The sequence below is a fragment of the Tenrec ecaudatus genome, chromosome 9, assembly GCF_050624435.1.
Source record: "Tenrec ecaudatus isolate mTenEca1 chromosome 9, mTenEca1.hap1, whole genome shotgun sequence".
NCBI classification, from domain to species: Eukaryota; Metazoa; Chordata; class Mammalia; order Afrosoricida; family Tenrecidae; genus Tenrec; species Tenrec ecaudatus.
The window spans coordinates 17,700,821-17,728,577 of record NC_134538.1 but is presented as its reverse complement, the minus strand read 5'-3'; the positions used below and the strand labels follow the sequence as shown (position 1 = coordinate 17,728,577).

The window sequence follows — 27,757 nt, the reverse complement described above, 5'->3', positions numbered from 1 at the left end:
AAACCCACAGAAACTATATATATGAGCATTTTATATAAAGGGGTAAGTGTACATTAAGAAAACATCCAACCCAGTGCTGTCCAAGCCCGTAAGTCCAACATTAGCCCAGATGTCTGCCACCAATCTACAAAGTCCTCCTCAATCTCACAAACCACACACAATGACACTGACTGCAGGAGGAAAGCTGAATCAGTGAGCATGTAAGCATCTCAGTGCTGGCAGGGGTCTCCACATGGGTGCTCCAGCACCTAGGGCTGCGTCAGGGTAGGTCCATGTGGGAATTCTTCTCAGGGATGTCTCACGGGAAGTGAGCCTTGCCAGCTGAAGCAGGAAACTGGCCTTCAGATTGCAGTAGGCCCAAAAACAAGAAAGGCAAGTCTCACTGAGCCATTTCTCTGTCTACCTTCAATTAATCCCACATGTGTTTATTGGTCAGGTTGGCACAGTAAACCTTAACTATCTCACTTACCAATAATTTTCCTTCCTGCTTTGTTAGCAGCTGTGCCTATCCTTCAGCGGCATAGCAGTTCAGTGGTAGAATTTTCACTTCCACCCTCTGCGCAGGAGACTTGGGTTTGCATTCTAGCGAATGCATAGCATCTGTCAGCAGAAGTTAGCAGGTTGCTGTGATGCTGAGTTGGTTTCAGTGGACCTTTCAGGCTGAGGCCATAGAGAAAGACCTGGGGGGGGGGTCTATTTCCAGAAAATTGGCCAATTAAAGTCATCCAGATAATAACTGATTATGGGAATGAGGTTAAAAAAACAAACGCTACAAACATTGCCATCAAACCGTTTCTGACTCAGCAACTTGCGAAACAAAGTACAACTACCCCTTTGGTTTCCAAGACTAGAAATCTTTCCAGGAGTCATATAACTTCATCTTTCTCCTGCAAAGCTGCTGCTAGGTTTGAACAGGTGACCTTGTGGTTAGCAGCCCAATGCATAACCAACTATGACTTCAGGACTTTTCTGGGGATGGTGAAGGTAATGCAGTTTATTCTCCTTTGAATGGTATCTTGCCGAGTCATGGACAGACTATGCTTCAGCATTCCTGAGGCTCTGCAGAGCCCTTTAGGCATCAGTGACTCATGATAATTGTGTGAACTACTGACCTAGGGGAGAATATGGAAGTAGAGGCTGGACCTGAGTTATCTAATTAACTTAGATGGTACAGCGTTGGGCTGCATTTGAATGAAAATGGAATTTGTTACAACTTTCAAGGACTTTCTTTTGTGTGATGATGGTAGGACAAGTTTTTGTAGAAGAGTAACTATTTTTCATTGGTCATATTCTAAATGTTGCAACATTTTCTTTCAAATACTGTTCACAAAGAAAACTCACCCTTCCAACCACATTGTGGAGTTTAAAGGAGTACCAGGGCTCTTGAGTCTGAACACGTGACTGAACACTTGTGACTGCAAGTGAAGAGACAGACGTGGGCTGGTAGCTTGCAGTTGCCATCATGTCCTAGTGACAATTGCAAGGACATTTGTACCTGGTGCAGTTGGTCACGAAAACTTGAACCTTTTCTCTCCAAGGCAAAGCCAGCATAAGTCTGACCAATTGACAACAAATCCAACAGCTGCAAACTGTTTACATGAGACTTTTAAAATTATAAACAACTATGTTTTGTTTTTTAAATCCAGAGAGGATCATATGGTCAACTCAGGGTTTAAGAATTACATGTATACACCATGCAGTTTTCTATAGAAAATAAAGCTTCTCACCAGACTTTCTCTACAAGTGTGCTCCTGTTCCCCACTACCATCCCCCGCCCCCCCCCCCCAAAAAAAAAGAAGAAGGAAGAACAGACAAAAAGGAAGGACAAGACCTTTTTCATATCAAGTAAGTATGGGTAGCAAGACGGGCCAGGGACCTCTGGTGGATGTAATCTTCCTCTTGGGATGGATCAAGGTCACTCTGCCAGGTATCAGGAAAACCATTTCTACTGTGTGCATTTCCTATTTTCTAAAGTCCCTATTTTAGGAATTGAATTTTATTTCCCAAAAGGATGTGGTGAAATCACAACCCTTATAAATCTGACTCTGGACAGAAAGTCTTTGACTATGTTATCAAGGTGTGTTAGTTGGGTGTGCTTTCATCAAATATGAATGTTATCATTGTACAAAAGAAGCGGCATTGAGGAGAGACAGCTGTGTAATAACCTATAAGCCAGGGAAGGCCTGGGACCACAAAACATGCAAGACACACTTGTGATCTTCATTGGAGCCTTTGCATGATCATGGCTCGGCTGGAACATTGAATTTGAATTCCTAGTCTGCTTAGAAGCAAGGGCAGTGAGATTTTGGTTCCCTTCCTTTGAATGTCATGTGGAAACACCAATCACTAGTAAAAAGACATGGTTAGTAGAAGATCAGTGAAAATAAAGGAAACTCTCAAAGACTCAGCTTGCCATCCTGGCTTCAACAGTAGAGTCAAACATATCAATGATCGTGAAGGTGGCACAGGACTGGGCAATAATTTGTTCTAGTATTAAGAAGCCAATATGACAGCAACTAGTAATATCAAGACTCTAGCACTTAGAGACGGTGCATTTCTGTTTTTAAAAGCCAGTCCTGTGGTGGTACTTTGTTCAACATCTCTGTGAGACTAAGACAGCTCTCCATTCGTTGGCAGGAATGTGGCAGAGTTTCAGAGTGAAGCCTATATTCATGGATGCTCTTTGTGCCACCTGCTACCTTGAGGCAAAGCACAGGGTGTTTTGATTTGGGCCATCCCCTCTTCCTGTGCTGTATGCCATCTTTGATGTATGAACTAAAGTAAATAACTTAAATTTACAAATAAAATCCATGTTGCTTATATTAGGTTTAAGCCCAAATATAAAGGGAAGAAATTTAAAAGTGACTAAAGTTTTGCTGAGGATAAGTAAAAAACAATTGGCAGCAGTAGATCAGGGAGCTCCCAGAAATTTAAATCAGATTCAGAGGAGGCCACGGGACAAGGGATATCATTGCTTGGCCGAATACCAGAAAGTTACTTACTTATGTTTTATTTGACTCTGCAAAGCATTTGACTGTGTAAATTATAAACTATAATATTTGAAAGAATGGAAATTTGAGAACGCTTAATTACTCTATATACTCATGGATAAGCCAAGTTTTTCAGCATATTAAAAAATCATTTTATTGGGGGCGTGTACAACTCTTATCACAATTCATGCATATATCCACTGTGTCAAGCACATTTGTACATTTGTTGCCATCATCATTCTCAAAATATTTGCTTTTGGCTTGAACCCTTGGTATCAGCTTCTCATGTTTTCCCCTCCCTCCTTGTTCCCCCCTCCCTCATGAGCCCTTGATAATTTATAAATTATTATTTTGTCTTACACTGTCCAACATCTCCCTTCGCCCACTTTTCTGTTGTCCATCCCCCAGGGAAGAGGTTATATGTAAATCCTTGTAATAGGTTCCTCCTTTCTACCCCACTTTCCCTTCACCCTCCAGGTATCTCCACTCTCACCACTGGTCCTGAGGGGTTCATCTGTCCTAGATTCCCCGTGTTTCCAGTTCCTATCTGTACCAGTGTATGTCCTCTGGTCTAGCTGGATTTGTAAGTTAGAATTGGTATCATGATAGCGTAGGGGAGAGGAAGCATTTAGGAACTAGAGGAAAGTTGCATGTTTCATCATTGCTAAACTGCACCCTGACTGGCTCATCTCCTCCTTGTAATCCTTCTGTAAAAGGATGTCCAGTTGCCTACAGATGGGCTTTGGGTCCCCACTCCACACTCTCCCTCATTCACAATGATAGGATTTTGTGTTTTCTTTGATGCCTGATACCGCAGCCCATCGACATCTCTTGATCACACAGGCCAGTGTGCTTCTTCCATGTGGGCTTTGTTGCTTCTGAGCTAGATGGCTGCTTGTTCACCTTCAAGCCTTTAAGACCCCAGATGCTGTATATTTTGATAGCTGGGAACCATCAGCTTTCTTTACCACATTTGCTTATGTACCCGATTGTTTTCAGAGATTGTGTTGGGATGGTGAGCATCATGGAATGCAAGTTTAATAGAACAAAGTATTCTTGCACTGAGGGAGTGCTTGAGTAGAGGCCCAATGTCCATCTGCTAACTTAATACCAAACCTATAAATATATGCACATAGATCTATTTCCCTGTCATTTTAAATAAATATATGTACATATGCACATCCCTGTATTTAGACCTCTGTAAATACCCCTTCCCTCCTAGTTCTTTCTTCTATTTCTTTTTATTTTCCTCTTGTCTCACTATCATGCTCAGCCTTCATTTGGGTTTCAGTAATTTCTCTTGGCCTTTGATCACACCCTACCAGACCTCTTACCCTCTCCTCGCCACTGATTTTGGGTCACTTGTTCCCTTGACCCTGGGGTTGTTAACACCACTTCCTTTCCCCCACTACCCCTTCTCCCATGACCCCCTGGAACCGTTGGTCCCGTTGTTTTCTCTTCCAGATTGTGTCCTGCCTATCTTATCTAGCTAGTCCTGCACAGATAATAATATGCACAAAAGCCAGACAAAGCAAAACAAAGTAAAAAAAGAAAACAAAACAACCACAACAATAATGAAAAACTAATGACAAAACAACAACAACAACACCCCAAAGCCTGTAAATAGTTCAAGGTCTGTTTGTTGACCCTTTGGAGTGATTTCAGGTCAAGTCTAATGGGGTGCCAAGCCCTGGCCCCAAAGTCTAATTTTGGTATTTTCTGGGGACTTCGTTGCTCTGTTCCCCTTGCTATTCTGTTGCGCACCCTTAGTTTTTTACCTCAGTGTGGTGGGATGGGAGCAATTCCCACACCATGTCTCCAGTGTTGTCCCTGTAGGGCTATGGGTCAGTGAAGGATGTGTCTCGTAGTGGGGCCGACCACATAGTCTTCTCTGTTCATTGGCTGCTCTGAGCAGGGATATCGTTCTCAAGGCTTGGTGGGCCTGGATGTGCTCCACTCTCTCTTCCTTCCCTTTAATTTGCTGCTGTTTGCTCTGATCAGACATGGTCCTCTCCCTGAGATAAAGCTTCCATGCTGCCCTGTGAAGTAAATTCTTCTGGGGAAAGGGGCGTGGTTGGGATTGGGACCACCCCCTCTTTTCAGCACATTTTGGATGCAGTTTTTGTGATAAAATTAGGTGCCTCGGCTGACATTTGGGTCGGCTTATACTTGAGTATATACGATTATGTTTATGTGAAACCTGTACATAGCCAAAGAGACAATTATTGGAATAGAACAAGGATACTGAGTAGTTTAAAATTAGGAAAGTTGTGGGTTGGGGTTGTATTTTTTTCACCATACTTATTTAATCTATATGCAGAGCCAATCATCTGAGAAGCTGCACTATATAAAGAAGAGCATGATATTAGGGTTGAAGACTTATTAACAGCCTGTGCTCTGCAGAGTTTTGCTTTTTGAAAGCCAAGAGGGCTTGAAGCATTGACTGATGAAGTTCAAAGAATACAACCTTCAATATAAATTATAATTCAATGTAAAGAAAACAAAAATTCTCACAACTGGACAAATAGACAGCATCATGCTAAATGGAGAAAAGATTGAAGTTGTCAAGGATTTGCTTTTACTTGGATTTATAGTCCATGTCCCTGGTAGCAGCAGTCAAGAAATCAAATGAGGTATTATATTGGGAAAATCTGATGGAAAAGACCTCTTTACAGAGTTATTGAGCAATGACTTCTCTTTGAGGACTAAGGTGCACTGACCCGAAACATGGTATTTTCAGTCACTTGAAATGCATGTGACGGACAATTAATAACAAAGAGCAGAGAAGAATTAATGCATTGAATTATCATCGTGTTGTTACAGAATAATGACATAATCATGGCCCCTCAGGTATGTTCGCGTTTCTAACTGCAAGGTAGGTGGTCCAAACCCTCCAGTTGCTCCCCAAAAGATGCACAGTTTTGAAAACCTCTGTGGGAGCCCTTCTGAATCAGATACATTTTGACTGCAATGTTTTGTTGTTGAGTCAAAAGAACGAACAAATCTGTCTTAGAAGAAGTATGTCTGAAATGCTGCTTACATACAAGAATGGCAAGACTTTGTCTCGTGTACTATGAACATTTTACCAGAAGGGACTGATCCTTGGAGAGAGACATCATGCTCCGTAAAAAAAGAGAAAGACTCAGCCAGATGGATTCACAATTGCTACAACAGGGAAGATTGGGAGGATGGTGCAGGTCCTTCTGTAGTGCACAGGTTGTTATGAGTTGGGTCTGACACACTGGCACCTAACAACAATTCCTTCACTAGGTCCAAGCGAGGTAACCAGTATTAATATTATTGTCCCCATGCCTCTATTCTTTTATCTTCAGGTCATATATAGACTTAAATATGCGAAACATTCATCCTTTCCCTTCCACATCTCTTCATAAGCACACATTAAATCTTGTGAAATCTGAATCCTTCAAGCTTGTTCACTGTGGCTTACTACCCAAATTTTATTAAGGAAAGGCCTTGGGTTTGCTTGGAGAATGGGGGTGTTTGGAGGCAGAATGCCATATGCCATATATTTGTACCCTTGACTGGGCATGGAATAACCATGTAGCTAGTCACTGGTCCTCCTTTTTCTTATCTGTATAATTGGGCCCTTGCTATTTTTTAAAAATTATTTCATTGAGGGCTCATACAATTCTTTTTTTTTTTAACAATTTATTGGGGCTGATACAATTCTTTTCACAGTTCATACTTATACATACATCAATTGTATAAAGCACATCTGTACAGTCTTTGCCCTAATCATTTTTTTCTCTTTTCTTCTTTTACATTTTATTAGGGTCTCAAACAACTCTTACCACAATCCATACATATACATACATCAATTGTATAAAGCATCCATACATTCCCTGCCCCAATCATTCTCAAGGCATTTGCTCTCCACTTAAGCCCCTTGCATCAGGTCCTCTTTTTTCCACCCCCCTCCCTATTCTTATCACAATCCATACATCCATCCATTGTGTCAAGCACATATGTACATTTGTTGCCATCATCATTCTCAAAACATTTGGCTTCTATTTGAGCCCTTAATATTGGCTGCTCATTTTCCCTTTCCCTCCCCACTACCCCCTACCTCATGAAGTCTTCCTAATTCATAAATTATTATTATTTTGTCATATGTTACACTGTCTGACCCCACGGAGGAGGCTATAAGTTGATTCTTATAATCTGTTCCCCCTTTCTACCCCACATTCCCTTCACCCTCCAGGCATCGCCACTCTCACCACTGGTCCTGGAGGAGTCATCTACCCTGGATTCCCTGTGTTTCCAGTTGCTATCTGTGCCAATGTACATCCTCTGGTCTATCCAGATTTGTAAGGTAGAATTGGGATCATGATAGTGGGGGAGGAGGGGAAGCATTTACAAACGAGAGGAAAGTTTATAGAGGAATGTTTTATCGTTGTTACTCTGAACCCTGACTGGCTCATCTCCTCCCTACAACCCTTCAGTAAGGGGGTATGCAGTTGGCTACTGATGGGCTTTGAGCCTCTACTCTGCACTCACCCACATTTACAATATGATTTTTTGTTCCTTGATGTTTGATACCTGATCCCTTCAACAGCTCGTGGTCACAGGCTGGTGTGTTCTTCCATGTGGGCTTTGATGCTTCTCAGCTAGATGGCCACTTGCTTATTTTCAAGCCTTTAAGACCCCAGACGCTATCTATATCTTTTGATAGCCGGACACTGTCAGCTTTCTTCACCATGTTTGTTTATGTGTACATTTTTCTTCACCAATGGTGTCGGGAAGGTGTGCATCCTGGAATGCCAATTTAATAGAACAAGGTGTTCTTGCCTTGAGTAAGTGCTCGAGTGGAGGCCGTGCTAGGTTTATTAGTTGCTGTTGAGCTGACTTCAGTTCATGGAGACCCCATGCACAAAAGAACAAAATGGTCCAGCCCTTTCTTTATGGCCATTGGTATGCTTGAGTCTATTGTTGTAGCCACTGACTATTTTGAGTAACTTCTGATCTAGAGTTATTTTTTCCAGTACTAAACTGGACAATAGTATGTTCTGTAGTATTTTCATTGGATACTTTTCAGAAGTTGTTCATCAGGCTCTTATTCTGGAAGCATCCCTGAAACCCGTTCTCCCTAGATGAGCCTGTTGGTATTTGAAATACAGATATGGTATAACTTTCAATATCTCAGCAACATGCAAGCCACCATGGTACAATAAACTGGTGATACCACTTGTCAAATAATAAAGAGCCAGATAGAGTGACAGGCAGGAGGAGGTCATAGAGTGGCAAGCAAGAGGAGGGCAACTGGGCCTTTTGTTGCCAACCTTGGCTTTCACCTGGGTGTTTCCAGTGGCTGTTGGATTAACAACCACTTTGCTAGAGTTGTCTCTAGAAACATTTAAGTGTTGGGAAAATTCAGGCAAAATAGAGACTAAGTAGCACACACAGCAGCGACTCCACAGAGAACAACATAAGGAGCCACTGAAAGAAATATCATTTCCAGATCACAAGATTTTCAACATAAAGATAAGTAGACATAAATTTACTAAAATTAAAGAGCAGCAATGTCAACCAATTAGAATCCCCTTGACCAACTCCCCGAGGCATTCAGCCAACTGAGGGCAGATTCCTGAGTCTGAAAATTGAGGACTTAGCTGGGGTGGGAGGGGGGAAGGAGGGGAGGTGTCTCAGGTAAATAGGATCTTAACACATTAAAGACCGGATATTTTTTTACCAACTTACCCAAGTGGCCGTGTATTTTTTCGGCTGTTAGGGTGTTTTTTTTTTTTCATTAAACCATAACTGTGTTTACACATTTGTGTTTACATCTTTTTATCATATTTATTTATAATTCTGTTTTTTAATATAAAATGTCTCACATTAAAAAATATTTAGCAATATATGTGGAACATTATTACATTTTTTTCCCAGTTTCATCACAGACCATTATTACAGTTATGAACTATAATATTCATGAAATTATAAACTTCTTGTAAAAATAACAACATAATCCGGATTATTTTGAAAAACAGTAGAAATAAATACAGGATATCAAACAAAAAATACATTCTTTGTTCCCCATTGTTCATTCGTTGATACGTTCCTTTGTTATACAATGTACTATTGTTACTATACTCTACAACTACACAACTACATTGAGAAACAAGGACAGTGTGCAAATATTTTCCCTGAAACACTGTGCAAAAATTATCTCCTAGCCCTTTGGTTTGATTATTTCATATATTGTAGTTAGCATAGGACCTATGTATAAACAAAGGTTCCTAGTTATTTTTTAATGTATGGTACTTTGTATAACATTTTCCTCCGTGAAGCGGAACCTTCCAAAATTTGCACATATACCTGGTTTCACTTCTTTTTCCATGGGCAGCACAAACTCGACAGGCTCTGGTAGGAAATTTCTTTTTTCCATTGCTTGAAATGAACTCAGGTTCATGCTGCTTCACGAGTTATCTCGTGATCCATCCGTAGCAGATGGCAGGAACAGTTGAAGGAAGAATATGCGAAAAAGTAAAACAACAGAAAAGCTAGTAATCTCGTCAGAGAAATTCTATAAACAGAAACATAAAAATCAAACACTACAAGAGCAGAATTAAACAGCACTATAAATGAATAACATGAGACTGTAAAAGAACAGAGAGGCAGACTGAAGAGATAGAAACCAGGATTAGTGAACTGGAAGACAGATCTATAGATTTCAACCTAAAGGAAGAACAAATAACAAAAATTGCAAAAGAGACTGAGAGAAGCTGGAGAAGAATGTGGGACACAGTTAAGAGGAGCAATCTGTATCTTATAGGCATATCAGAAGAAGAAGCAAAAGTATCCATACAGAGAATGACCCAAGAGCCCCTGCAAGAGAACTTTCCTCAATGTCTGAGGGAGAAAAAGATAATTTTTAGGAAGTCTAAAGAACTCCATCGAGGAGAGCTCCCCAAAGGAAAACTCCCCAGCATATTGTAGACAAGATGTCTGACATCAAAAAAAAGAAGGGAAAAATTCTAAGAGTAGCCAATGAAAAAAAGATAAATTACATATGATGGGTCAGTAATTAGAATAAGCTCAGATTTCTATGCAGAAACTATGCAAGCAAGAAGACAATGGAGTGACATGCAGAGTACTAAGAGGGGAAAATGTCAATTTACAATCCTGTATCTGACAAAAAGCTAAAACATGATGGTGAAATAAAAGTGTACCAAGGCAAGGCGAGAAACTAATTGAATTCACAAGAGAAAGACCACCATTACAAAAAATACTCAATGAAGTACTGTTGCCAAAACCCAACAACCACAACACACAAGCCTGATATCAACATACAAGAAAATTCCTCACAAAGAACACCACACACTGAACAACACCCAAAGCAAATAAATGACACAGGAAGAACAAAGGAACTAAACACAATACACACAACACACACATTTATAAAGCAAAATTACAGTAACAAATACCATTTATACTCATGTATAAGCCAAGTTTTTCAGCACATTTTTGATGCTATTTTTGTGGTAAAATTAGGTGTTTTGGCTGATATTCGGGTCGGCTTATACTCAAGTATATCCGGTACATATCAGTAATCTCACTGAATGTTAATGGACTATATGCACCAGTAAAGAGAGAGTAGCAGAATGGATAACAATATGAAACCCTTCAATATGCTACCTACAAGATACACACCTCAAAAACATGAACAAATTGAAAATCAGAGGCTGGACAAAAGCCATACCAAGCAAACAGCAACCAAAGGAAAGCAGGTGTATTGGGCTGGGCTGATGAGAGAAACAAATCCAGGGACATTCATGTATGTGTAAAAGAGAGTTTTATATCATAGAGCAGTGGTTCTCAACCTTCCTAATGCCGTGACCCTTTTATACAGTTCCTCATGTTGTGGTGACCTCCCAACTATAAAATTATTTTCATTGCTTCTTTATAACTGTAATTGTGCTATTGTTATGAATTGGGTGACCCCGGTGAAAAGGTTGTTCAAACCCCCCAAATGGGTCACGACCCACAGGTTGAGAACCGCTGTCATAGAGTAGCTGTTTATTAAGAAAACACCCCAGCCCAGTCCAGATCAAGTCCATAAGTCTGATATTAGCCCATATGTCTGATAGCAGTCGATAAATTCCTCTTCAGACTCACACAGCACATGCAATGATGCCCAATGCAGGAAGATCATGGCCAGTGGGTGGAAAGTTTTGTGGATCCAGTGGTGGTGGAAGCATCTCAATGCTTACGTGGGTGTTTATATGGCTCCTCCAGCTCCCTGAGTGTGTCTCTTCAACAGGAAGGTGAAGCAAAGTGTGTGGCCCATCTTTTCTGATGGCAGAATCAAGAGTGAGAAAGTTCCCAGAATCCCCATGAGAAGGCCATGCCCACACACAGGCATCATTGGTTGAGGTCTGATTGACAGGTTAGATTCCACTCCTTCACTCATAATACCCTTAAGTTGACATAAGATTATGTAACTATCACACAGAGGTAGCAATATTAATCTCTGAGGTGATAGACTTCAAGGCAAACAACATAATAAGAGATAACAATGGACACTGCATAATGATAAAGGGAACAATAACTCAGGAAGTCATAACTATAATAAACATATATGCACCCAGGAACAAGCAGATGGATTCTGGGCTACCACTGAACTCTAGTCCCAATATAAGAAGTTAGTTCTGAAAACATGGACCTGGTCGATATTCACCTTCATGAAATGATCACTGAAGATATGATGCTACACAAAGTGAAGAAAGCAGATGGTGCCCGGCTATCATTTGGAATAGTGTCTAGGGGCCTTAAGGACTTGTATTCAAACAAGCTGCTTTCTATGCAAGGAGTCAACGAAGTCCACATGGAAGAAACACACCAGGTTTGGTGATCCAAATATGACAGTAACAAATTCAAATGTGACACAGGGGAAGTATCAGAGCCTAGATTGTGAACATCCAATTTGTAGAAGGCTATGGAGGAGTGGGGCCTCAAATCCATCTGCGTAGCATCTAGTCTGATTAAGCAACTGGCAGATCCCCCAAGCCATAGGCAAGGGTCTCAAACAGCTTAACTACCAGATAAGGGACCAATGTAATCGAGATTATAATAGAGCAAACGTTATACTAGATCAGTTGATCTCCTTCTTGACCCAACTTGAAAATATTTTTCTTTGGAATTTATTCACTTATTTATTATTATTATTAGACATCGGACAGTACAAGGTATGACAAAATAATTATTTATAAATTATCAAGGGTTCTTGAGGGAGATGGGAATGGGGAGAGGGGGGGAAATGAGCAGCTGATGCCAGGGGCTTAAGTGGAGAGCAAATGTTTTGAGAATGATGAGGCCAATGAATGTACACATGTGCTTTACACAGTTGATGTATGTATGGATTGTGATAAGAGTTGTATGATCCCCTAATAAAGTGATTTTTAAAAGAAGATCATTTTATTGGGGCCTCTTACACAATAACAATCCATACATCAATTATATCAAGCACATTTGTGCATATGTTGCCATCATTATTTTTGAAACATTTACATTCTATATGAGCCCTTGATATCAGCTCCTCTTTGTACCCTCCCTCCCCATTCCCTCCATTATGACAGTCTGATCAATTATAATTTTTATATCTTTCACCAACTGCTGTCTCCCTTCCCCCTCCTCTCCCACAGTCCCCCTACCCTCCTGGTATCACCATTCCCATTCTTCCAAGTGCAAATATTTCTTGCTAATTTCATTGCAAAAATGTATTCCCTGGCCTTTTAAATATTCATGGTGGTCTATCCTTTATTACTCAAATATATTTTTATCTTTATGTTATTATTTTATCATTACCACTTTATTAGATTTCTATCTTTGATGGTTTCCTGTTTTTGAAGCACAGAAGGAGTAAATTCATAGAGCTAAGAGCCGAGGGAAGGGTTTAGCAGGAAGGTAGGGGTGTAGGTTTGGAGACAGGGAGGTTGACGGTGGGAACAAACAGTGAATGTTGGAGGGGGGAGGAAGAACTAGAATGTATGGTGATTCTACAATTCCTTTTAAAAGTGATTTAGCCATGGGGAGAGGAAGAAAGTGTTTTTAAACTTGATATGATTGAACTAATGAATTGTGTGACCTGCAGATTAAGTGGCAACAAAACTGTTTTTAAAAGATAAGAAAGAGCCTGTCTTTAAACTCGTGCCTGCCTCTAGGAAGGGCCCTAGTCAATGCCAGTGGCCTGCCTGCTGCTGCTTCATTCTGAAGAGCTGAGCAAATCTGTGGGATTCATGTTTATAAACTTTTACAAATACATTTTACTCTGGTTTATTTTGTAGAGAATTTTAAATCATGGAAGGGTCAAAACTTGAAAATACCACTTTTAGGAAGGAGAACTCCTTGCTCTCTACGTAAGGGTATTTAAGGTTATATAAGAAAGTCCCCCTGGTTTCTTATTTTCAGAACATGTGTTTAAAACTTATCAGTTTACAAAAAAAAAATTCCTTTAGAGAAAGCTGATGCTTCTTCCTTTCTTGACAAGAACTGATGTGGGATTTGGTGATATTTCCCAGTCAGTTCCTTCCAAAGGTCAGGCTCCAAGGTACCTTTCTTTTCAGACCACTGTTTCTTCAAGGGCAGCAGAGACTAGCGGGTGGTTTTTGGCCTCAGAAGATGGAAGGTTTTGCTATGATGTATTCCCCATAGCTATGTTTCTGCTACAACCTGGGATTGCCTCTCGGCACTGTTGTGAGCATTCTGAGCCTTTCTCTGCTGCAGCTCTTAAACACACGCGACTCCTAGGCTCAGCTGTTGGCACCGTTTGCTTTTACTCATTTTCTACTGCTTGGTTTTATAATTAGGCACTTAGGATTTCAATAAACCTTTAAAAGAGCTAGCTAGACCTTAGCCTACCTTTGTTTGAGGCCCTTTCTTATAAATAAACTGGACTTTGGTTTTCTAATAAGTTTTTAAAAATCCCCTGCACCTTGGAAAAATTAAAATGCAATTAGTGCTGGCCTTTTGCTCCATGTTTCTTCTCGCACTGCACACTCTCTGACTAGAGAATGTAGTTGGGGCTCCTGGCTAGGAGCTTCCTGTGGCCAATGCCCATGCCCATGCCCATGCCGGGTGTGGTGCTGATTCTGCTTTGAGGTCTGCTGGTACAGCAGCTGTGCCCACAGTGTGCTTAGGAGAGCAAGCTCAGCACATCTGGCCATTATGCATCTCCCTTTTCCCTCATCAAGTGACTTATCCTAGGTGTGCACATATAACTGTTTCTAATATCCGTTGACCTGAAGAGACTACAGCCTGGGTGGGAGGGCGATGTTGGTGTGTGCGTGTGTACAAATGTCTACATTTATATGCACTGTGTGAGTTTGTGGGGGTGCATGTAAGTAGATGCGCGAGCATGTGAATGTGTGTGCTTGCGCACATGCACATGCATGTACGTGCTGGATGTGCATTCTATCAGGGCTATGTAGGAGCATTCCACCTAGTCACTGGTGGATATTGAACAGCAACCCACAAGGCATTTTTTAAACAAAACCAGATGAATGACCTTGAATGTACCGAAAAAGCCAGATTGTGTCCTTTCTTGTCAAATTTCTCCTTCTAACATTCTGTGTTGCTGAGTTAAGTTGAACACATGCAAAGTAGCAACTTGTGACCAAAAACCATTTCATTTTTCCTCTGAAAAAATTATGCAGCCTTGGCCAAGCACTTTGCATGTTTTCAAGTAAAAGCAGATGCATGCTGTCATGCTGGTTCATGATGCCAAGCTGAACAAGTCTCAGGCTCCCAGGTCCCAGCTGGTCTCCCTGAGGAGCTGAGTGCCCTGAAGTGTGAGCCTGTGTGGGCTCCATCCTGCACCCCATGACAGGGACAAGAAAGGAAGGCATGTCCTATAGTTAGTGATCTCTGTAGCAGTTGGAATTTGATGTAAACAAAGAAGGCATTGTTTTTGCTCTTGAGAATGGGAAGGTGGGTTGATATTTAGTTAACTTATTCCTCTGTCCTCCTCCTTTTCTGCATTCTGCCAATTACGTATTACCCTCCTTAACCCCATTGCCTGAGAAACCTTATGCAAATTTGTGCAAGGAGCCTCTAATGGAGGCAGTGGGCAACTTGGACAGTGCCTGGGATGGAGCAAAAGGTATTCCTTCTCCATGTGGCCAGAGCCCATGTCTTGGAGAACCTCTAGAGGTCATGTACACCTGATCTCAGTACCCTCTTCCTCCACATGTCTGACCTCAGAACCTCTCATGGAGATGGCTGAGCCTGCTTGTTTTGTTCTCAGGGTCTGTGCTGGCTCTCTCAGAGGTCTGATGCCCTGCAATGTGAGTGGAAGAAGGAGAGTACCATTCTCTACTCCAGTGCAGGTCCTCATCCTGGGGACACAGGATTCTGCTGGCACCACCTCCAGTCCTTGGTGGGTCTTCCAGACAAACTCAGGGGCTTCTGAGATGCGGGGTGGATTCATCTCTTATGGCCACCATTACAAAATACCACAGAGTGTGGCATTTGAAGGAACAGTAGTGTTCTGTCTCACGAGTCTGGAAGCTAGAACCCTGAATTCAGAATCTCTTTAGGGTAGGGTATACTTGCTTTGCCAGGTGTAGGAAAATATATTTCCCAGTTGCTTGCAGCTTCTGTTGCCCTGACATCTCTTGATGTTCCCTGCCTTGTAGTTTATTGACCATCATCATCACATGGATATTTTCTGTCTTAGACTGTCTGTTCTCTTTTATAAGACACCATTCAGATAGGCTCACAACCCACCATACTCCAGCTATAAAGACTCTATTTCTTCACCTATAAATGAGGTGATATTCAAAGGTTTCAGAATAAGGACAGTTCAATCCATAACATGTAGATTTGGGTTTAAGGACAGTGGAAACTAAGAGGACACGTGTGTAGATGCTTTAGGTAGCGTGGGACCACTCCCCCTTGGGCCTTAAGCAATGTGACTGAAGTCTGGCTCCCCTCTCAGCCTTGCCAGAGTTGACTGCTCCCTACTCCTTGGACACCCTGACAGTTCAGACTCTGTGTTCACGCACATCTCTGTCCAGAATGGCCCTTCCCCTTAGACAACCACACCTCTTCCTCTAAACCTTGGCTCCTGTTCACCCACCCAGCAGCTGCCCTGCTCTGTTTTCAGCCCTCATCCATACCCTACCCTTGCTTCTGCCTGCCTCTTGCTGTAGGCTGGCCCAACTTTCCTTTCTCAGGAGATGGGCACAGTGGTCTATGGGGCATGTCCTTGCTTTTCTTTCACTATTCTCTATACAACTCTGGGCCTTCCTCTTGCTTCCTCTTCGTCTCCTAGAACATGTTTCTGAACTTTGTGTGGAGCTGTCTGTGGCCTGCTTTGTGAAGCAAAACTTGGGTGCTCAATGTTAATGCCATGCAAGGCTAGGGTTGGCACCTAGACGAACACCTCCTTAACCACAGAGTGGTTTTCTTGCCCTACCGTCGCCCGAGCTGGATCCTGAATTTGGACAGATCTGCTTTAGGACTTCAGCCCCGTAGACTCAGTTGGGTGACTTTAGGAAAGTTACTTTATCCCTCTAAACCTTCCATTGCCTCCGTCACGGTAGGTAGGTAAATAGACAGCTCACATTCATGGAAACGCCAAGTACACAGAGCATAATGTCCCATGGTGCATGTCGCCCTTGCAGTCATGGTGTACTGGAGTGTATGGTTACCTCCACTGAATACTGCGCCTTCCAGAAGAGGGGCTCGTCATCCAGGAAGGGATTTGTTGTTCCATAGGGTTATCAGTGGCTGATTCTCAGAAGAAGATTGTCAGACTTTTTACCCTAGACCGTCTTGGTCTGTGAACGCTGCTGAAACCTGTCTACTACGTTCACCCTGTTGATGTCATGTTTTCAGCATTACAGCAATATGTGTGCCATTGTTTGAAAAACTGGAAGATGGTTGCAGTTCTCATATGTGATGAGGATTAAATTAGCAAACATGCACTGCCTGTTCAGCAGAGTCTGACACAGGTGGGAGGCTAAGTAGATGTTTGTGTTGGTGGTGGTTATGAGTTTGGAGCCCCATGCAAACAATCTCATCTGTACACTAGTAGTAATGGGATCAGCCCTGTGATGAGATTCATCCCAGTGTATGCTATTTGATAATACCCTCTCTTGACCCTGCACATTTGCCAGTAAGGACAAAGGCCGCCCAAGTTCTGAAGAGGATGTGTTTTGTGTCTCCACTGCAGGAATTGCTTACTTAGGAGGTGTGTGCAGTGCTAAGAGGAAATGTGTGCTTGCTGAAGACAATGGTCTCAATCTGGCCTTCACCATCGCTCATGAGCTGGGCCACAAGTAAGTGTCCTCCTGTGTGCTGTTCTGCCTTTGAAAATTCCTTTCTGAGTATTTGTTTCTGGCATGAGTCTTTTAAATTCTCAAACAGTACTCTGTTCATAATAAAGACCAAGACCACTAATCTGAGAGCTGAGATCACAACACAGATGGGCTCTGTGAGTTTAAATGCTACTTTGAGGTTCTCTTTTATTCTTAAAGCCAAGTTGGTATGGAGAAGAGGCTGCTACAGAGGTATATTTACTTATAATTCTTTCCCTTGATCACCATGATCTTTTATTCACTCTTAAGTATATATTCAAATAGATTTAACTTTATAGTATTGATTTTCCTTATTTCTTTTCTGCCAGTTTTCAACAAAGATCTTTGGTTTTTTTTTTTTGCTTGTTTGGTTTTTAGTGTAGAATTCCAGGATTTTAGTTTTAAAAATAATTACATATACTGCTTTTGAATGTGGCTATTTCCCCTAGAATTTTCTGATGAAATAACAGGAGAGTCCTAGAGCCCAAAGATGCCCCAGAGAAAATCTGAGGCAGCCTCTTAGATTAGGAAGCAGGGATCAGAGAGGCTGGCTGGGTGCTGCCCCAAGGTTGAGATCACCTGACTTTAAAAGGTTTACTTTTTCCCCCGGAGTTGAGCATCTGTTTTATGTTTCTCTGAAAATATTGTCCAAAGGAAAAAGTATGATGTGATTATTTGAGCACTGGGGGAGGGAGAAGATAAAGATTTCAAATTAAAAAGCACAGAACATGGAAAATAGTAGGGAATTTTATATTGGATGGGCTAGAATATAATCAGGTGAAAATCTAGTTCTTACAAAAAAATGCTATAAAGGTTTTCTAATGACCTAGAGAAAATAAACCTTTTGGAACTTGCTTGGGACATTAACTTTAGCTTCTGTAAGAGTCACACTAAATGAATAAGTAAAATTAAAAATGAGGTGGATTTCTTGCATATCAGCCATTCTGTGGCTTTATTTTTTTGTTTTGTTTTATCTGGATCCATTTTTCATTTATGCCACTCCCGAGGAAAGGTTTGATAGTTGGATTTTCTATACCTGTGGGATATTGTGACGTGGATACAAAACCATACAACTTCACTGCCTTCTAGTCAATTCAGACTCATAGAGATCTTAAATGATGGGGTAGAATTGCTCCTGTAGGTTTCTAAGACTGCAATTCTTATACAGAAGTAGAAAGCCTCATCTTGCTTCTCCAGAGTAGTTGGTAGTTTGAACTTCTAACTTTGTGGTGAGCAGCCCAATGCATAACCTACTATGCCACCAAGGCTGCATGTATTAGAAAGATTACATGTTACTGACCCAAGACCTAGAAGATCAAGGTGAGCAGGTGTCTCTAATTATGTGGGTATTTCATTTTGACAGTATTTTTCAAATATTTCCCTTTACTTTTGTGCCTATTAGAAAATATTTTTAAATTTAGCATAATCAAATTTTTATGAGTTGTTAAAAACCCTTCTTTAAGAGTGGTTGCTGGAGAGGAGTGAGGGTGGAGAAATGTAAGTCAAAATGGCTTTGGTAAAGATCACACCATTGCTTTATCTTCCCATAGGTGACTCACCTGGCCTTTGAAAAAAAAATGCTAGTTCCCATTACATTAATGTCAAGTCATGGGGACTGCTGTGTGCAGTGGGGTTTCAGTGGCTGATGCTTCAGAAGTTCATCTCCGGGCTTATCTTGCAAAGGCCCTTCATAATACCTAGGCGCGAACACCAGAAGGTTCTGAGAATGTAGAATTGTCAAAACAGTTGCCAATTACTGATCCACAGCTCTGGGGGCCAGCACCAGAGACACCATGTGGGAATTGGGCCTGGGCTGAACCCCCACACCAGGGCGTAGAACAAAGGAAGTGCCACAGAGCAGCAAAGGTGCAAAGCATTAAAGTCCCCAAGGAATTCTGAAAATAGACTTTGGACTCAGGGAGGCAGGGCTTGGCACTTAATTGTACCTGATCGGAAAACATAAGGGTCAGCAGATAGACCTGGAACTATTCATAAGCTATTTTCCCTTTCTTTTTTTCATGTCTATCTAAGGCAGAATAAACAATCCCAAGGAGAAAATAATGGGGCCTATTGTTCCAGGGGGGACAGGGGAGGGGAGAGGAGAAATTGAGGGGAAAGGATAGGAGAGCCAACAAACCCAGGGACAAGGGAACAACAAGAGATCTAAAGTCAATGGTGAGGAGGGCATAGAATGCCTGCTGGGTTTTGATCAAGTGCAATGTAGTCAGGAGGAAGTACAGAGAGCCAAATGAAGGTAGAACATGATAGTGGGACAGAGGATAGTAAAAGGAAATAGAAGAAAGAACTAGGAAACAAAAGACAGTTATAGAGGTATAAACATAAGTGAATATACTAATATATAATGATAAGGATATATGTCTATGCACATCTATTTATAGGCTAAGTATTAAGGTAGTAGACAGATAGTGGGCCTCTACTCAAGTCCTCCCTCAATGAAAGCACACTTTTTTTCTAATAACCTGGCATTCTATGATGCTCACCTTCCTGACATGATTGCTGAGGACAAAATGGGTGCATAACTAATGTGGTGAAGAAAGCTGACGGTGCCTGGCTATAATAAGATATAGCATCTGGGGTCTTAAAGGTTTGAAGTTAAACAAGTGGTCATCTATCAGGCAAGCAACAAGACCCACGTGGAAGAAGCATACCAACCCAGGTGATCACTAAGTATCAATGGGATCAGTTATGAGGCATCAGAAGACCTAAAACAAACAACCATTTTGATGTAAACAAGGGGTGGGTTGTAATGGAGATCCAAAGCCCATCTGTAAACAATTGGACAACCATCAAAGAAGGGTCACAAGGAAGGACGAGCCAGCCAGAGTGCAGTATAGCACCTACAAAACACACAACATTCCTCTAGTTCTTTAATGCTTCCTCCCCGCCATTAGCATGACCCCAGTTCTATCTTACAAATCCCACTAGACCAGAGAATGTACCTTGGTACAGATAAGAGCTCTTGTCATACAGAATCCAGATAAGAGCTCTTGTCATACAGAATCTTGTCATACAGAATTAGGACCAATAATGAGAGTGGAGATATCAGGAGGTATAGGAAATGTGGGGGGGAGAGAAAGGGGGAGCCAATCACAATGATTGATGTACACCCCCCAAGGGGGATGAACATGGGTGAAAGGAGACAGTGGACAGTGTAAAATATGAAAATAAAAATAATTAATAGATTATCAAGGATTCACGAGGGTGGATGGGAGGGGAAAAAGAGGAGCTGATACCAAGGGCTCAAGTAGAAAGAAAATGTTTTGGAAATGATGAAGGCAACATATGTACAAATGTGATTGATACAGTTGATGTATGGATTGTTGTGAGTTGTAAGAGTCTCCAAGAAAATAATTTCTAAAACAAAACAAAAACATTTGCCAACATCTAGGTGGTGATAGATGTGTGCATGGTACATTAGAATCAAATTAGTTGGACTATATTGATATGACCTGCAGCACTCAGTATTCGATGCTGCGAACACACCCAAAACTATTTGCACACATGTGTGGGTTCACAGGCTGCCCAGAGGCCTTCCCTCCTTAGACATTCAAGACATAAGAGGCACATTTTCTCCATGGTGACTGTTTTATTGTGCTAATCAAATACTGACATCTTAGCACAGGAGGTCTGCAAAGAAAAATGGTTAGAGTCCACCATATTTTAGTACCATTTAGCTAGCTGTGCTTAGAATTTCTTGGAAGGGGGCTTTATAGTGTACTAGTGAACACCAGTTATCTACAAAAACAAATTCATTATTGTTCACCCAAATCCATAAACTTTTTTAGCCTTCGGTCCTTCTCCTAGTTGGGTGATTATGGTCTGTCTTCCTGGGAAATCCGTTGTCTTTGATTATTCTAAAGAGTTAGAAGTTGATTGAAGTCACAGCATCTCCGTCTGAGGACCCTCTGGTTCCCAGGTATATCCGAGCTGGTCACAGCTGAGGTGAGTGTTTAAAAAGGCAAGGCCAACTTACTCTTGGAGAAACCTGTGGCCAAGGTGCTTCACAAACAGGACAGCTGAAGACCACTGTGTTTTGGAATGGAATGGAACCGTTTGCCCTCACTGTCTTTAAAGCATGTGTGAGGGACAAAAGGATGGGATGGTAACGTTGGTGCATCTGGCACCACTGATTGATAATATGTGAGCCAAAACTTATCTGTCATTTTCTGAGCACCTACTGTGTGCCAGGAACATCCACAGTGTGAATCAGTCCTACAAGGTAGATTTAAAGGTTAAGAAACCAGAATTACTTTGCCTGTGTATAATTTTCACTCTATATCTGATAATGATTTGGGACCACATATACAATACATATATGTACTCAACCAAAACTCAAGCTTCTTGTTGCCCAGTCGTTTATGACTCATTGAATCCTTGAGGACAAATAGAACCACAGCCAAGGTCTCCAAAGCTATAATGTTTATGAAAGCAGACAGCTGCCGCTTTCTTCTGCAGAGTGATTGGTGAGTTCGAATCAATGACTCCTTGGGAAACAGCTGAGCATAACCACGTACCACTGGGGTTCCTTATACCCACTCTCTGGGATACTTAACATAAGGATATGCATTCCACAGGTAATAAAGTAAGAGAATTTGTTATATATCAGAAGCCCAATAAAGAAGTGAAACTTTTGCTATTTGCAGATGATAGGATTTTATATATTGAGATTCTCAAGGAAACAATAGAGGAATTTGGTAGTAAAGCAGGAGATGAGATTAACAAGCAGAAATCAAATGGATTCCTATATATCAGTGATAGGAACACTGAAAAAGACATCAGGGAACACCATTCACAAACACCATGCAGAAGCTGAATGCTTAGGAATAAACCTAACTGTGTTAGACAGGGTTCTCTAGAGAGATAAAAGCAGATTGCTGATAATTATATATATTTATAAAGATAGATATAAAACAGAAATGAACAGTTAAATTATAAACAGATATATATAATACAAGAAATGAACAATTAAATTATAAAGCAGTACAAATGGCTCAGTGCGACTCACTCCCACAAGAGAGTTGTGAGACACTCGCAGTCCTTCAAGTCTTGAGGGCCGTCAGGTAGTCCTCTGTAGAGAGCGAGAGCGAGGCCCTCCCAGCACAGGCAGCAAAACAGCAAGGCAGGTCACCAACTGTCAGTCCCCAGCTCAAGAGATGTAAATTTTTCAATCGTGTGGTCTTAAAGGGACCTCAACTTACAGCAACACAGTCCACAGGCTAGGCGTCCCACAAGTAGTGTAGCCTGTAAATTGAGGCAAAGAACAAGCAATGCAGCCGCACACTGGTTCTATGATCAAAGAGCGAGAGACAAGAAAGGCGAGGCTCATCGAGCCATTTATCTCTCCACCCTTTAATTAATTCCACTTGTGTTTATCGGCCAAGCTGGCACAATAAACTAGCTATCTCACTAACCAAAATAACTAAAGACCTGTATGAAGAAAACTACAGAACATTACTACAAGAAACCAGAAGGGATCTATACAAACAGAAGAACGTCCCATCTTTGTGAATTGGAAGACTCAAATTTTTGAGTATTTGACGACAAAAAAATGTCAGTGTTACCCAAAATAACATATAAATTCAATGCAATCCTGATCCAAATCTCAGCATCATTCTTCAAGTAAATGAAAAAATGATCACCAACTTCATATGGGGAGGTAAAAAGCCGAGGATAGGCACAAACTTCTCAAAATCAAGAACAAAGTAGGTGGTCTTTGCTCTACCTGACCTCAAAACCTACTGTACAGCTACAGTTGTTAAAACAGTCTGGTCCTATATATTGATAGATACACAGACCAGTGGGTCAGGACAGAAAACCTAGAAATACAAACATTTGCAGACAGACAACTGATTTTCAACAAAGACCCAGAAAGCATTAACTGGGAAGCAGTTGCTCTCATTAATGAATGGTGTTGGAAAAATTGGATATCCACCCGCAGAAGAATGAAACAAGACCCGTATCTCACCCTGTGCACAGAGGTGGATCAAAGATGTGAATGTCAAACCCAAAGCTATCGGGATCATTGATGAGAAAATCAGGAAAAAGCTAAGTGCCCTAATGCAGGGAATACCCAGGGAATAGAGATAACAAAGCTAAACGCACTCTGGAAGACAAAATGAGATGAGTGGGACCTATTAAAATTAAACATTTGAGTACATTGAAGAATAAAGAGAGTAAAAGGAGAGCCCACAGACTGAGAAAATATATTTATTAACAGACCAAGGGCTAATTACTAAAATCTACAGTGTATTACAAGTCTACAAAAAGAAAAAAAAAAAACTTAATCCCCCGAAGAGGTGGATAAAGGACTTGAACAGATAATTCACAAAGGATGACATTTGAACCACCAGGACATACCATCTAACACCCATAACTGTAGCCAAAAAAAATTTTTTTAACTGGAACTTATCTACTCCTGGTAGTCGCGTAGATATGTACAACCACTGTGGAAGGCAAAACTAAAACAGATGACAATTGAAATACCACATGGTCCAGCAACACCATTACTGGGCATAGACCCAAAGGAAATAAGAAGCAGATCACAAACAGATGTTTGCACTCCCCTCCCCCATGTTCATCACAGCGCTGTTCACAATAGCAAGAAGCTGGAAACAACCTAACTCTCCAGCAGTAGATGATTGGATAAAGAAACTCTTGTATGTACACACAATGGAATGTTACACATCCTAAAAAAAGCGATGAATCCAAGAAACACCTCAGCACATGGAGGGAGCTGGAAGCCATAATTCTAAGTGAAATTAGGTAAGCACATAGGACAAATCCTGTATTGAGCAGGAAAAGGGGCACATGCCCAGGCTCGTAGGGCATCCAGGCTATTGACTGGGGGGCCAGACAGCCTGATAGAGAGCCTGACCGGTACTATGGAAACATCCACATTCTACTCCAGGTAAGCATTTTGAGTAGGTAATTACTTAGAAACACACTAGGCCAGAGGACACCTCACTTCAGCAGGGATTGAATGATCAAGGGAGGGAAAAGAGGCTATTTAACATGCATTGACATGTATTTATATGGTGAGGTTCCCCCAGACAGATAGACAGCTCTATCAGAGGGAAGAAGGATACAGATAGGAAGAACAATGCAGGAAAGGGGACATGGAGCAAACATGTCTGGGGGAACACAATGGCATGTTTGTTGGTAGGAAAAGAAGGGGGACTGACTTCGAGGTCTAGGGAAGAATGACTGACAATGCTTTGGGGGATACTAGGCAGAGAGTGCCTTTGGGGACATGCACCAGATGGACCATGTTGACCTTGGCTTCTGATTGCATCCATGGTGCATTGGGACACTGAATCCTGGATCTTCAAGGCACACAGCATGCTCCAGAGGCTACACCAATGAGATTTCACACCAGAATTCCACTGGGTTAATTGGTACATCATTGCCCTATATGTTATATTAAGATTTGTGTTTTTCTTTCACACTTGTGATGATCATTCTGAAATATTTGGTTTTTGTTCATATCAGGGTATATCTCATAGGTGCTATGGAATGGGGAATTACCCTATTGAAATTGTGAAACACATTTTTCTGGTTTCGGTTAATGAACCCCAGGGTTGGTGAACCTATAGGGATAGCAAGTATCAGAGTGGAGGTGAAGATGAGGGGTGACAAAAGGGAGATGATGTCAAGGATGTTCAGGAAATGAATATGGAAGCAATGATACAATTCTGTTCCACGAGATTGAATGACACAATGACGACATTTGGGTTAATTCCCAAGTAAGGATAAATTTAAAGACCAAACAAACAAATAAAGATCCAGGAATGGTTTTGGGGCTCACCCTAAGTCCCAGCTCCAACTTGAGAACAATCAGTTCTTACATCATGGCCCTGCTGAATACTCACCCACAGAGAGGGAACATGGAGGAGATGGGTACTATAGCAAAATGTGGTGAGGAAATTCAATAGTGCCCGGCTAGCAGACAAAATAGCATCTGGGGTCTTAAAGGCTTGTCTCCTAACAAGCAGCCATCTAAGTGAGATGTTAGCCAAGTCCCCCTGGAAGAAGCACACCATCATGAGTCACCGAAGGATTGTGAAGCATATAATCCAAAACTGAAGGATGGGACTGGAATCAGAGCCTGAAGTCTGAGAATTTGATTTGCAGAAGGCTCTGCATCACAGTGGGAACCCAAGATTCATTGGTGGAACTAGAGGAAACCAGCCCCATGGAACCCACGATTCATTGGTGGAACTACAGGAAAGCAACCCCATGGAACCCAAGATTCATTGATGGAACTACAGGAAATCAGCCCCATGGAACCCACAATTCATTGGTGGAACTATACAGGAAACCAGCCCCATGGAACCCAAGATTCATTGGTGGAACTACAGGAAACCAGCCCCATGGAACTCAAGATTCATTGGTGGAACTATACAGGAAACCAGCCCCATGGAAACCCCTCTATCTACAGTTGAGCACAGGAGGGAAGTGGTCACTAAATGGAGTGCATTGGTGAGTTGAGTAAGGCTGACTTGAACAGTTAAAACTAATCAGCAGATTCCAACCTAGGATGCATGCCAGACCTGATCTCATTTCCAAAATCTTATGTATTTTGGGTTGTATTGTTTAATTTGGATTTTGATTGTGTATATTAGGGGCTATCTTAGGACTGTTATGTCATTGGGGGTCACTCTGTTGAAGTTGTGTTATATGGTTTTGTTTTGTTGATTTTTGTTTGTTTGTTTTCATTTTTGGTGTATGAAAACCAGGACCAATGAACTCATAGAGTCACCAAGTTCAATCAGAGTTTCGGAGGAACGGGGACACAGAGGGGGTGGTGGGGTGAAGGGGTGCTGTTGTCAAGTGGTCTGTATAGAAAAAGAATGTTTGGAAACCGATTGTGGTAACAAATGTACGATTCTGCTGGGTGTGATTGAACTATGGAATGATTTGATGTATGAATTAATCCCAATCAGTCAAAAAGAAAGAAAGGACCCAAGGTATCTTGACTTTGGTGACAGCCAAGCCAAAAGCTAGGCTTCAGGTTTTGCTGCTGCTAATTGGTATAAAAATGCAACTAGTCATCAGGTAGAAATTGCTGCTGACTGGTATACAAAAATACAACTAGTCATTAGGTAGAAGCTGCTGCTAACTGGTGTTGAATTACAAACGTTATCAAGGGCATTTCCATCAGAAATGCAAGGACCTCTGTTAAGATACCAGCTTTTGATGACTCACCTTGAAGGCTCACTCACAGCTCTGGCTTTCATAGGGACGATGGGCTGTTAGGGATCTGGAAAGGAGAGGCTGTGATTCTGTGTTACCAACAGGAGTGTAAGCTGTCTGCCAATCACAGCCCCCAGGTCTCTCATGATAATCCTTGACCTTTATTGTCTCTTAGCCGCGGAAGGCTGTTCAGGTAGGCAGCCACGTGTTATCTTTCAGTTCACCTGGTGAACGGAAGATGTTAGCAGAGTATGTTTGGAGAGGGAAGCTCTTCTCCAATCTTATAGGGATCGCTGGAAATCAGGGGTTGCATCCTGCCCTTTAATGGTGGACTTTTTAATCTTTTGGTGATCGTTGAAAGTTATGACTTATAAGCATGAGCAGATTGCTACAGTATATTGTTTTAGAGAAACAAATCTACAGAAACTCATGTATAAGAGAGAGTTTTATATAAAGGTTAAGTGCGCATCAAGAAAACATCCCAACCCAGTGCTGCCCAAGCCCACAAGTCCAACATTAACCCATATATCCAACACCAATCCACAAAATCCTCCTCCATCTCACAAAACAGACGCAATGATGCCGACTGCAGGAGGAAAGCCGAGTCAGTGAATGTGTAAGCATCTCAGTATTGGCAGGGGTCTCCACACGGCTGCTCTAGCACCCAGGGTTGCATCGGGGTAGGTCCATGTGGCTTCTCCTCCAGGGATGTCTTGCAGGAAGTAAGCCTGGCCAGCTGCACCCTGGTGTAACCATCACAAAGCAAGAGACCTAGAACTGGAAAGGCGAGGCTCACGGAGCCATTTATCCCTCCGCCCTTCGGTTAACCCCACATGTGCTTATCAGCCAGGTTGGCACAATGAACTAAGTGCCTCACTGCTTCATGACTGTAATTTTGCTACTGTTATGAATCAGGTGACCCAAGTTGGATTAAGTCACACCCTGGGAGAGAGAACTTACAGGAACACTTTCTGGGAGACTTTGAGTAGTCAGTATGGAGCTCGACTGCAGATTCGTGATGTGTTACAGTGTCCCTTTGGGCACCATCTGAATCTTGCTTCAGTGTTTCCATCCTTCCAGACTAGGTAGTGAGCCAGAACAGTGTTGAATCGGTGTCCTTCCTCCTGGTTTGGAGTTATCCCTCTCCATTGCCCTGCATTCTGCATCCTGTACCACCTTTGCAGTGCAGCCGGAACTGCTTACTTACAGCTGGTACATCAAATGAGGTGCTTCCTG

At 41.7% G+C, this 27,757-nt stretch overlaps 1 protein-coding gene across 1 annotated transcript in view; it reads left to right on the top strand.

Moving 5' to 3' along the window:
- Positions 1-27,757, top strand: part of ADAMTS17 (ADAM metallopeptidase with thrombospondin type 1 motif 17) — a 434,502-nt gene that overhangs the window by 163,350 nt on the left and 243,395 nt on the right. The window contains exon 8 of the mRNA XM_075557910.1: positions 17,185-17,290. Coding sequence (XP_075414025.1) covers positions 17,185-17,290 — 106 coding nt within the window. The remainder of the gene's footprint in view (positions 1-17,184; positions 17,291-27,757) is intronic.